Genomic DNA, 10,686 nt, shown 5'->3' with positions numbered 1-10,686 from the left:
CAATGTAAAGAACTGTTCACGTAGTTTATAAAATGTCTACTGTCGTTAAGAAAATGTAAAACATGTATTTGGAAAAATATTACCGTGTATTCAAACAAAGTATTGAAAACATGTATTCCAAAAAATATACATAATGTATTTGAAAAATGTCAAAAGTGTATCAAAAAATTATTTCATGTCTGCGCTAAAAATGTACATTACATACTGAGAATAATTATACTTGTATAAAAAAGAAAACCAGTTACTGGTAAAGAAACAAAATAGAAGCGGAAAAAAAACCATATGAAGAAAATCAAAAAAAAGTATAACGAAGAAAGAAAAAACAAAATATAATGAAAAAACAGAAGAAATTGATGAAAAACCAAAGAAAAAACAAAGAAAAACAAAGATAAACAAGAGCAGCGTGAGCAACTATACTAATGGGCCGGCCCAATTCAGCGAATACCAGCTAAATTCTCTTAAGGTTCAAAATAGACCAGGATTAGAGAATTTGATGTGCTGATTTCAGGGTTTGAGAGTTCATGGTTTGATTTAGCTTTGACCTATAAATTCAAGTTTTTTTTTTGGAATTTTCCCATTATTATTTTTGCAAAGACAAGCCAAACAGAAAAAAGGAAAAAGTATAGAGAAAAGAAAAGACACAGTGTGTCCCATCAAGCTGACGAGCGACAAGGCGTCTTATTCAAACAGAGTACTTAATTAAGAAAGCGGCACAATTATTAATCAGCCATGCCCACCATGTCCATGAACTCCTCGTCGGCGAGGAGCCTGGGGAACGCCTCCGGTGACAGACAAACCTCCAGGGCAATGCTCCCTCCGCCGCCTGTGCCCTCGTACACGGTCACCTTTCCATCCACCTTGTTCCCCGAGCCGCTGCGCACGGCCACGGGGCTGCCCCACCCGAAGTCGTTGCCGTACACGTCGAACCGCGGCGAGCTCCCTGTCGCCACCGTTGTGTGCGGGTGCGGGGCAGTCACGACCTCCGACATGCGCATGAAGCCTGGGTTCCGGGGCCAGGACGCGAGCCTCTCCCTCGCACTGGCCTCGTCGAACGACGCCACGGCCCTGTTTAGTAGCCACGCCGCCCAGCCCAGGCCCCTCTCGAGGATCTCGCCGGCGGGGGAAATCGCGGTGGCGTGCTCCACCGCATTACCCGCGTAGGACGCCGGTATGCCGTCCACGCGGCCGCGGCATCCGGCCAGGAGATGGTACACTGTCTTCTGGTCCGGCGCGAGCCTCCTGGCCCGGCACACCGCACGCCACAGGTGCGCGAGCAGGGCCTGCAGCGAGGAGATGGCGGTGTCCGTGGCTGCCGCACCGGCCATCTCGGCGTTCGCCTTTGCCTTGAGCTTCCTCACGCTCTCCGCCGAGAAATGGAGAAAGCATTCCTCCACCGGCGGGTACGTATCTACACGCTGGCCGATGATGTCCTCGAGCTTGCCGAAGGGCAGAGGGATCGGGACGGGGCAGCCGTCCAGGAACCACCTCCGGTGCACCGGCAACGGCGAGGAGATCTCGCAGCCAGCGTCGCCGTCGCTCAGGCGACTGATCTCCGACCAGGTGTTGAAGAAGTGCCAGAAGGTCGTCCCGTCGGCGACGCCGTGGTTGGCCGACATGGCGACGAATAAACCGTCGGTGAGCTCGGTGACCTGCGCGGCCAGGACCGGACGAGAGTCCGCGATGGCGTCCACGCCGAGCAACCTGTCGAGAGGGAAGAAGGACCAGACCACCCTCGGGATGCAGAGCGGGACGGTGATGTCCGCGACGGCGACGCCGGGCGCCACGGCGTGGACGAACTCGGCGCCCTCGCCGCTGCAGCGGAGCGAGATGGCCATGCTCTCGCCCTCCGCGTCGTCTTTGCTCCCCGGCGCGACGGCGAGGCGGCCGGCGTAGGGGTAGAAGCGCCCCAGAGCGCGCGCGAAGGACAACTCGAGCCGTTCGACCATGGCGGCGGCATCGTTTCCCCGTCCTCCGGTGGCTGGAGGCTTGGGCAGGAGGATGCCCTTCTGGATGTTGTCCACGGTGATCACCCGGAGATCCCATGGCGTCAGGTGGATGGTCTCCGGCGGACCCGAGGTGATTGGTTCCGGCCGGACCATGCGCCGGGACACGATCCTTACGTCGCCCATCGATCTTGCTTCAGTTTAGTCTGCTAGTGCGTAGTGATCGAGCAAATGTGCTTAAGGTTGGATGGGAGCGCTGCATACCTGCGTCTGCATTTCGTCTGTTAGTGTTAGCTCCGTACGCTATCTTGCTTCAGATTATTCTGTTAGTGCGTAGTGATGGAGCTGTCAGATTCATTTTAGTATCTTATCACCCGCGCAAGCAGCCTGAGAAAAGGCTCGAGCCTAGCCTGATTTTGATATTTTTTTAATAAAAACATCAAAAAGCATCTTAGATTAATTTTTTAAATGAACACACCTTGGACATCTTTGATGCCAGTATAATGGAGAGACAACTGAACTTAGAACAACGGGTAAAGAATAAAATTACATTAAAGAGCATATAAGATCTTATTAATACTAAGAAAAATAAAGTCATTATAATAGATAGATAACTGGACACAACACGACAACTAGTAAAATTTAAAATTATACTCAAAATTATATTAGCTTCTTCTACCTTCGATTGTACTCCCCCCGTCCTTGAAAGGGTGTACTTCCAACTTTGTTGGAAAGTTAAACTTTTTTATGTTTGACCGTATTTATACAATAATAGACCAACATCTATGCCATCAAATTAGTAGCATTAGATTTCATGATAAAATATGTACCTATTTGTTTTCACAAGCCTTGACATATTTTTGCGCAAACTCGGTCACACTTTAAGAGCATCTCCAACGGCTGCACAAAAATTTGGCACCCAATAAAAGTTATAGCGCACCACTTTAGCACTTTTAATGCGCCGGGACCAACATCGCTTTTGCAGACGTCCAAAAACGCGCTCACAAAAAGCACACAGTGCAAATTGTGAAGCGCGCGCAATCCGGAGCCCAAAATATGCTGCATGCGATAGCGTTTTTCAGCGCGCGCCTAAAAACTTTTAGCGCTACAGCATCTGCTGGAGCTGTGCGGCGCCCAAAAAAACAAAAATTTAGTGCGCGGAGCTCTTTTTGGGCCTGTTGGAGATGCTCTAAGATAGTTTGACCCTCCAACAAAGTTGGAAGTACACTCTTTCAAGGGCAGAGTGAGTACATCGTCCGTCAAAGATTAGGAATTGCACTAAACCAACGGTAAAAGAAAGACACATGCAAACACTCTTCCTGTACTGGTCCTTGAAGACAACAATAATCACTTGCTCCTTGAGACGGGATCTATATATCGCTAAAGCAGCATCGGTCACCCCACGCAATACGAGGTTGCAATCCATCACGCCAGTCCAAAAAGGTTGGAGAAACTGGACCAAGGACAGAACAACACAAAAGAATGTGTCAAAGTTGTCACACCAATAGCCAACCAAGAGCTTTCCTTGATCTTCTCAAAAAGAAGTTATCTTTGAAGACACAACAACTACCAAGATGTGAAGGGAACTAATAGATCTTCCCTTCATCGATGTCGATCGAACATCATCGAGGTAGGAAGATACCGGAGAGAGATTGTTCCAACACGTCATCGCTGGCACCACCAGCCGATCTCGCGAGGGAAACAAAAACCTATGAAAAAGAAAACGAGGCAGACGTGTGTTGAGCAATTTTGAATTAGCAAAGCCATCAACCATCCAAGATTACAATAAGCATCAACAAACAAAGAAAAGAAAACAGGAAAAGAACATGGTGTTGAGCAAACTACTGGCAAGCAACGTACCAACAAGCTAAGATAAACAGATTAAGGTATATTTCTAGGTTAAAGTTGATGAAGCCGTACTCGAGGAACTTGTCAATATGAAGATGCAAAAGTTGGGCCTTGGGAACCGGGAACATTCAGCGTGAGAGGAAGCATCCTCGACGTCATTATTGGCACAAAACAAAAATGGTGACCACCTCCATCTTCGAAGGAGGCTACCTGCCCCCTCACATTGGTACGAAAGGTATCGATCCGTCGGAAGTTGGACACCATGCCAAACAGATAATTGACGGTGAGGGGCTCAGTGCAGACGTCAAGCACATAGATGATGAACAGGTAGTCACTGTGTAGCCCGAGCAATGCTTCGATACACCCCTCCTCCCCCTCCACAAACCGTATAAGGGTAGCATGGTCATTTGACCATAACATATACACACCTCCGTATGTGACGCGTACGAGCTGATGAGCTGTACGTAGATGTACATGGTAGATCCGCCAGCCCATCAGACAAACTGGCGCACGTCCCCCCTCCATCCTGGGCCTGGCCCATTTTTTATTTTATTATTTTTTAAGCTTCAAAAAACAAGTGGGTGAGGCAGTATCGAACGGAAGTGAATCCTCTAACATTAAGGAGGAAAGTCACCTAAGCTACAGTGCAATCTAGTGCAAAACAAAGAAGGAAAGTCAGAAGCACTGTAGCGAATAATGTATTTATCTACTGTAGCAGGTTATGTGTGTGGTTACTGTTCATGTAAATAAATTTAAATTTTATTTTATTGCATCATAATTTTGTTTGTATGTATTTTTTGTAAATGTATACAATATATTTATAATTTGCAAATTAATTCAAGTCATTTTAGCCTTAATCATATGAATGTGAAGGAGGAAAGTTAGGAAATTGTAGCTTAGGTGACTTCTCTTCTTGATGCTAGAGGATCCACTTCCGTATCGAGCACTCAACCTCTAGGTTTATCTCAAACCGCAGTAACCAAATAGGACATCGCACTTGTTGACCTTGTCTTCTTCTTTTATTCTCTTGTTGTGCACCTTATCAGTTTGTTTTTCTTTTTGCCTTTTTTTGTCTTCGGTTTATTTTTCTTTATTTCTTCTTATTTTTCCATGTTCTTTTTTCATTTTCTTAAATTCATGAACATTTTTTCAATTTTTGAACATTTTTCATATGAATGAATATTTTCAATATCGCAAACTTTTATCGATTTTCATGATTTTTTTTCAAATTTTTAACTTTTTAAAAATCCTTTAACCTTTTTTCAAGTCGATGAACTTTTTTGAATTTCACAAACTTTTATCAAATTTGTGAACTTTTTTTATTTTGCGATTTTTTTTCAAATTTGTGAACTTTTTGTTAAATTCTTAACCTTTTTCAAACCGATGAACTTGTTTCAATTCCACAAACTTTTGTCACACCAGTAAGCTTGCGTTGCACGTCTCGGCTAACACATGTAATTATATATAGGATAACCTTCCATAAAAATAACAAATAGGTTAACCGTTTTGAAAATTTGAAAATTCACACGAAGTGTATATAGTACCTAATTCTTGGCACACATAATTTGAAATATCATTGTTCATAAATCAATATTCCTTTCACGTACATTTCACCCAAACAATTTGAATACCTTCTTTACTCAAGAAAACAATATGAATACTCTTTTTATTGCATGAGGCAAATTTAGAGTGCATGCTTTCTAATATGATATCTATTTAGGAATAGACATAGTAGTTCATAACCAGGCTGATAGCAAGTCCATCACCCAATTCTCCTCTGTTGAAGCAAGGTTACATGCAAATTGCAATGCAACACGTAGTTGTACGTGAACGGTTGGATGAACTTGCATGACCTGACTCCAAGCATAAACCGGGAAGAAGAATCAGAGATTCATATGAAAGTCCTAAGACAACAATATCACTCCAAAGATGGAAAAGCAATCAACATGTTGTAGATATAATATTTGATGCATAATCATATCTATATCATGTTGTCTTGTCTTCTTGCACAATGCATGTCTAGGACCAACAATTATTTTGTGGCCTCCTGCCTGCAATTTGAAGTTTCACAAGTTGCCAGCAATAAGTTTTCACATTATCCAACATCACGTCTTTGTAAACAATTACATAGAACGATAGCACCAAACCAAATACAATATGTTTTCCATTAAATGTTTCAAAATTGAGTGCAGTGCTGCACTCAGCATAGCGATGATAAAAAAATGGGAAGTACAACCCCCCACCCACCCACCCACAGTTGGATTTGTGTTTAAAATGATGAAACAAATTTACAAACAAATATTTAGATGATGACTACTTCAAAATAATTAAATGATGACAACAGGGGGTGAAAGGATCGATATGGTTGACTAGAGGGGGGGGGGGTGAATAGGCAACAAACAATTTTTAGCTTTTCTTTAACAATTTAAATTTTGCATCAAAGTAGGTTGTCTAGATATGCAACTAGGTGAGCAACCTATATGATGCAACAAGGATAGGAACACACGCAAGCAAGTGATATGATACAAATAAGCTTGCAAAAGTAAAGGCACGGGATAACCAAGAGTGAAGACGGTGGAGATGAGGATGTGTTGCCGAAGTTCCTTCCCTTTGAGAGGAAGTACGTCTCCGTTGGAGCGGTGTGGAGGCATAATGCTCCCCAAGAAGCCACTAGGGCCACCGTATTCTCCTCACGTCCTCACACAATGCGAGATGCCGTGATTCCACTATTGGTGCCCTTGAAGGCGGCGACCGAACCTTTACAAACAAGGTTGGGGCTCTCTCCACAACTTAATTGGAGGCTCCCAACGAAACCCCGAAGCTTCACCACAATGGAATATGGCTCCAAGGTGACCTCAACCGTCTAGGGTGCTCAAACACCCAAGAGTAACAAAATCCACACAAGAAAGTATGGGGGAAGCAAATATCCTTTGGTGGAAGTGTAGATCTAGGTCTCCTCCTTCAATCCCTAGCAAATCAACAAGTTTGAGTGGCTAGAGAGAGAGATCGGGCAAGAGAGCTTGAAGTGCATTAATGGTGGAGTGAGAGAGGTCAAAGGTGAGAGTGGTAGGTGGGAGAAGCTCCCTTATATAGCAACCCTAGATTCCAACCGTTACTGCGTTATTCTGCACTGCAGCGATACAGCCGGTCCTCGTCCCGGTACAACCGGGACTCACGGTGTATCTGCAGAACCCTACCAAGCGGTACAACCGGACCTGCGGGCGGTAGTACCGGCTAATAAAAATAATCAAACTAACCGCCTAGCCACCGCACAACCACCGCATCAAAACAGGAGCTTGACCGGTACTTGGGCGGTGCCTGGCCGGAACAACCGCATGGCCTTGAGCTCTTGGGCGGATAAGTTCTGAGCGGAAGAACCGCTCGGACCACCGGTGGTACCGGTCATCGAGGAACGACCGGACCAACCGGGCCACTACCGCCCAAGAACCGCATCAAAACAGAAGCGCGAGCGGTACTTGAGCGGTGCATGGACGGAACCACTGCCCCAGCTTTTGCAGAGAATGGTGGCGGCACCACCGCCCGGAGGCAGCGGTACAACCGCTGGAGCAAAGCTGGTGAGCGACAAGACCCAGCAGTACAACCGCTCCAGAGAGCGGTACAACCGCTGGGCAGAAACAGTGAGCAGGAATAGATAGGGGAAGAGACAAGGAAAACTCTCTCTCTCTCTCTCACACCTGAGGAAGACAAAGGAGGGGTGATGAAGGTGTACGTGAAAACATTCCCCCAGTTCTTTCTAATGAGGATTCCCTCTTGATAGTACTGGTTCCCTACGACCAAAGAGATAAAAAGCAAAGGGGACTCCGTCTTCGATCTTTTCCTACAAGAGAGAATAGCTTTCCGATGTGAGCCTAAGTGTCAAGAACCTGAAATATTTAGCACAGGATTAGACCAACAAAGGGTTGTCATCATCATCCAAAACATAAAGTAGGGAATGCCCTTTCAATCCCCCCTTTTTGTTGGATGATGACAACAACATGATTTGCAAGAGAGAAGTCTATGAAATTTAGACAGAACTCCCCCTAGATGTGTGCCCCAATAAGAACACGCTATTAGAAAGCATGGGCACACTTTCAGGGATAGACTCCCCCTAGATTTTATAGACTCACCACTCTAAGCACATAATATAAGAGACAACATAACAGATAGATAGCAATAATAACAATAATAAAATAACCATAATAACCGACGAACTGATAGCAATAAAAGGAGTAGCAAGTCTCACACACAGCAAGAAACCATGAACAAAGTTCAACACTAAAGAGAAACACGAGGAAACGAGAAACCCAACCCCTGCAAATCCCGAGACCTATAGAACCCTCTCCCCCTTTGGCATCAAGACACCAAAAAGGAAAAGAGCGAAGCTAGCATCCCAAAGCTCAGTAGTCCTCCTCCGACTCCTCGGTCGCATCTGGATCCTCATCAGCAGAGTCGTCATCGTTGTCGGGATCGGATTCCTCCATGGCATTGTCAGCAGCAGCAAAAGAGGTGGATGGTTGGGGAGGAGCCTCATCATCAGACCAGGTGCTGTGGGTTGAAATCCAATGCTCCTCTGGGGTGATGCTCTTCTCAGAGCCACTCTGAAACGGCATATTGAGGTGCTTCATCATTGCAATTTGGCGACGCCGTGCAAGCTTCTCATTGACATGTGCCTCATACATCTTCTTCTGGATGTCAGCCTGGAGACAAAAGGTCTTCTTCACCTTGGCAGTGAGCTTGGCCACCCAAGAGGGCTTGGCCCCTGGCTCCATCTCAAAGTCCTCATCGTCAGAAGTGGCATAGACATCCTCAGGAGCATTGGCAGGGAAGCAGGGCTTGGCGTGCTTCTACTTCTTAAGAAGCTGGACCTCATGAACAGTGAGATTGTCTGGAGAGGTGAGGAGCTCTCTAGGACGACGAACAGCCCACACAGAGTTCAGAAAGCACATGACAAACGTGGCGTAGATTGGGACCTTACGGTAGATGACCATGTTGTACATTTCATGCCACAGCCAATTTGACACATCAAACGTTGCACCAGTCCCCACCATGGTCTTCATAGCAACCATCAAGTCAACCAGATAGCCATGAATCTCATCTTGGCTGCCCACCTTGGGCAAGAGCACATTACGAAACACTCGGTGCATGATGTCATAGACGTTCTCCAAATCCTTGGATTCTCCAATAATCCCATGGCCCCGAATGTATAGAGGGGCAAGCTTCTCCTTAGGCATGGACTCAGGATGGTCATGAGGACGAATGCCACCCCTTCCTTCCAGACCGGCATCATCATACCCAATAGCATTGCAGAAAGCCCTCCAGGGAACTTGAAAGAGCTCATCACGACACATGAAAGTGAGAGTGCGTGCGTCATCTTCTCCAAAGTGAACCGTGGCATAGAACTGATGGACGAGTTGAACATCAAAGTCACAGTTGACTGACATGAGCTTGACAAGATCAAATTCCTCGCAGAGAGCCAATGCCTCACCAAAATACTCCAAGTTGCTCCTCCAATGGTCAAGATCGATGGTCCACTGCTTGGCATACCTGTTCTTGTTGTGCTCAAAGAGTTCATGTAAAATTCGTACTTGCATCTCATTCCGGAACTAAACGGTGGTCCAACGAGGAGCAATGGGAACCTCATAAGGATTCTTCGAGCGGTAGGCTTCCCAATCCTTGGCTTTCCAGCGATGCAACGGCAGTACCACACGTTGCTTTGCAGTGGCAGACTTTTCAAGGCGAGTGGGCTTGGTGGGAATCACAACCTCTTCTTCGTCATCAGACACAACCGGACGCAAGGTCCGTCATGCCCTCTTCTTGGTCTTGCGAGGAGCAGAGCGAGAACTAGAGCCACCTGAACACACGCACAAGGAGAACACAAGAGACCCAGCAAAGATGAGAGGATTGCACACACAAAGAAGAAAAGATAAATTGCACAAACTTTAGAAAATGAAACAGGGCTACATGGTGTAGATAACCCGGTTGAACCGGTTCTCCTACCGGTAGTACCGCTCCAGCGGTTGTACCGCCCGCAGAGGCGGTAGAACCGCTGGACAGTGGTACTACGGGTAGAGACTAGATTGAACCATGAAATATGAATCATACTAGCCATATTCTACTTTCAAAGACGTGCAATCTAAGCAGGAGGCAAAAAGTGATCTCTTCCACCCAATAGTTTAATCAATAAACGCGGAATGTCAATTCATGCCCTAGAACAAAGGGAACAAACCCTAGAACGAAGAACGAAGGACAAGGGGCATTACCGGCATCCATGGGAAGAGATCGGGAAGGAGGAGGCCTCCTAGGAGAGGATCCACGGAGACCCCACGGATCTGAAGCGCGAGAAGCACTCTAGGGCAGAGGCAATGGCGGCCGGCGGCTAGGGCACAAGATGGGAAGGGCTGGGGAAGGAAGAAAAGAAATCCCCTACCAACCCCGAGGGGTATATATAGACCCAAAGCCACGCAGCGGTTGTACCGCTCAAGGGAGCGATTGTACCGCTGCCTGGTATGAGCCAGTGGTTACGGGCGGTACTTCCATCGCCAAGAGGCAGCGGTAGTAACGCCATAACCAACCGGTAGAACCGGTCAGACGGGCACCCCAGCGGTTGAGCGGTGGAACCACTCAGCTACCGTTGGGAGACCACCTGGAGAGCACCAGCGGTTGAACCGCCTATGACCCCGGTTGTACCGCCCGGAGACCATCACCAAAGCCAAGGTCAAGAGTGTGCAATGAGACTAGAAGGCTTGAGGAAGGGAAAGCTTGGGATAGAGAAGGCACGGGGAAAAAGGTGGGTCTCCAAGAAAAACAAAAGAAAAAGAAAAAGAAACACCCTTGGAGACCCCAACACCTAGCGCCTAGGAAAGCAAACTGAGGCACGAACAAGAAAAACTAACAC

At 46.5% G+C, this 10,686-nt stretch overlaps 1 protein-coding gene across 1 annotated transcript; it reads right to left on the bottom strand.

Annotated features, from left to right (window-relative positions):
- Positions 1-252: 252 nt before the first annotated feature.
- Positions 253-2,305, bottom strand: LOC125534112 (uncharacterized acetyltransferase At3g50280-like). Its single transcript, XM_048697409.1, has one exon. It carries the CDS (start codon positions 2,127-2,129, stop codon positions 720-722), a length of 1,410 nt encoding a protein of 469 aa, XP_048553366.1. The 5' UTR covers positions 2,130-2,305; the 3' UTR covers positions 253-719.
- Between the last annotated feature and the right edge of the window lie 8,381 nt (positions 2,306-10,686).

The sequence above is a fragment of the Triticum urartu genome, chromosome 2, assembly GCF_003073215.2.
Source record: "Triticum urartu cultivar G1812 chromosome 2, Tu2.1, whole genome shotgun sequence".
Lineage (NCBI taxonomy): Eukaryota > Viridiplantae > Streptophyta > Magnoliopsida > Poales > Poaceae > Triticum > Triticum urartu.
Note: the sequence above shows the minus strand (reverse complement) of the source record. Positions and strands in the feature narration are given on the sequence as shown.

Bases quoted from the DNA above. Each gene is read 5' to 3' on its own strand.
- LOC125534112 (XM_048697409.1), bottom strand. From the start codon at position 2,129: ATGGGCGACGTAAGGATCGTGTCCCGGCGCATGGTCCGGCCGGAACCA.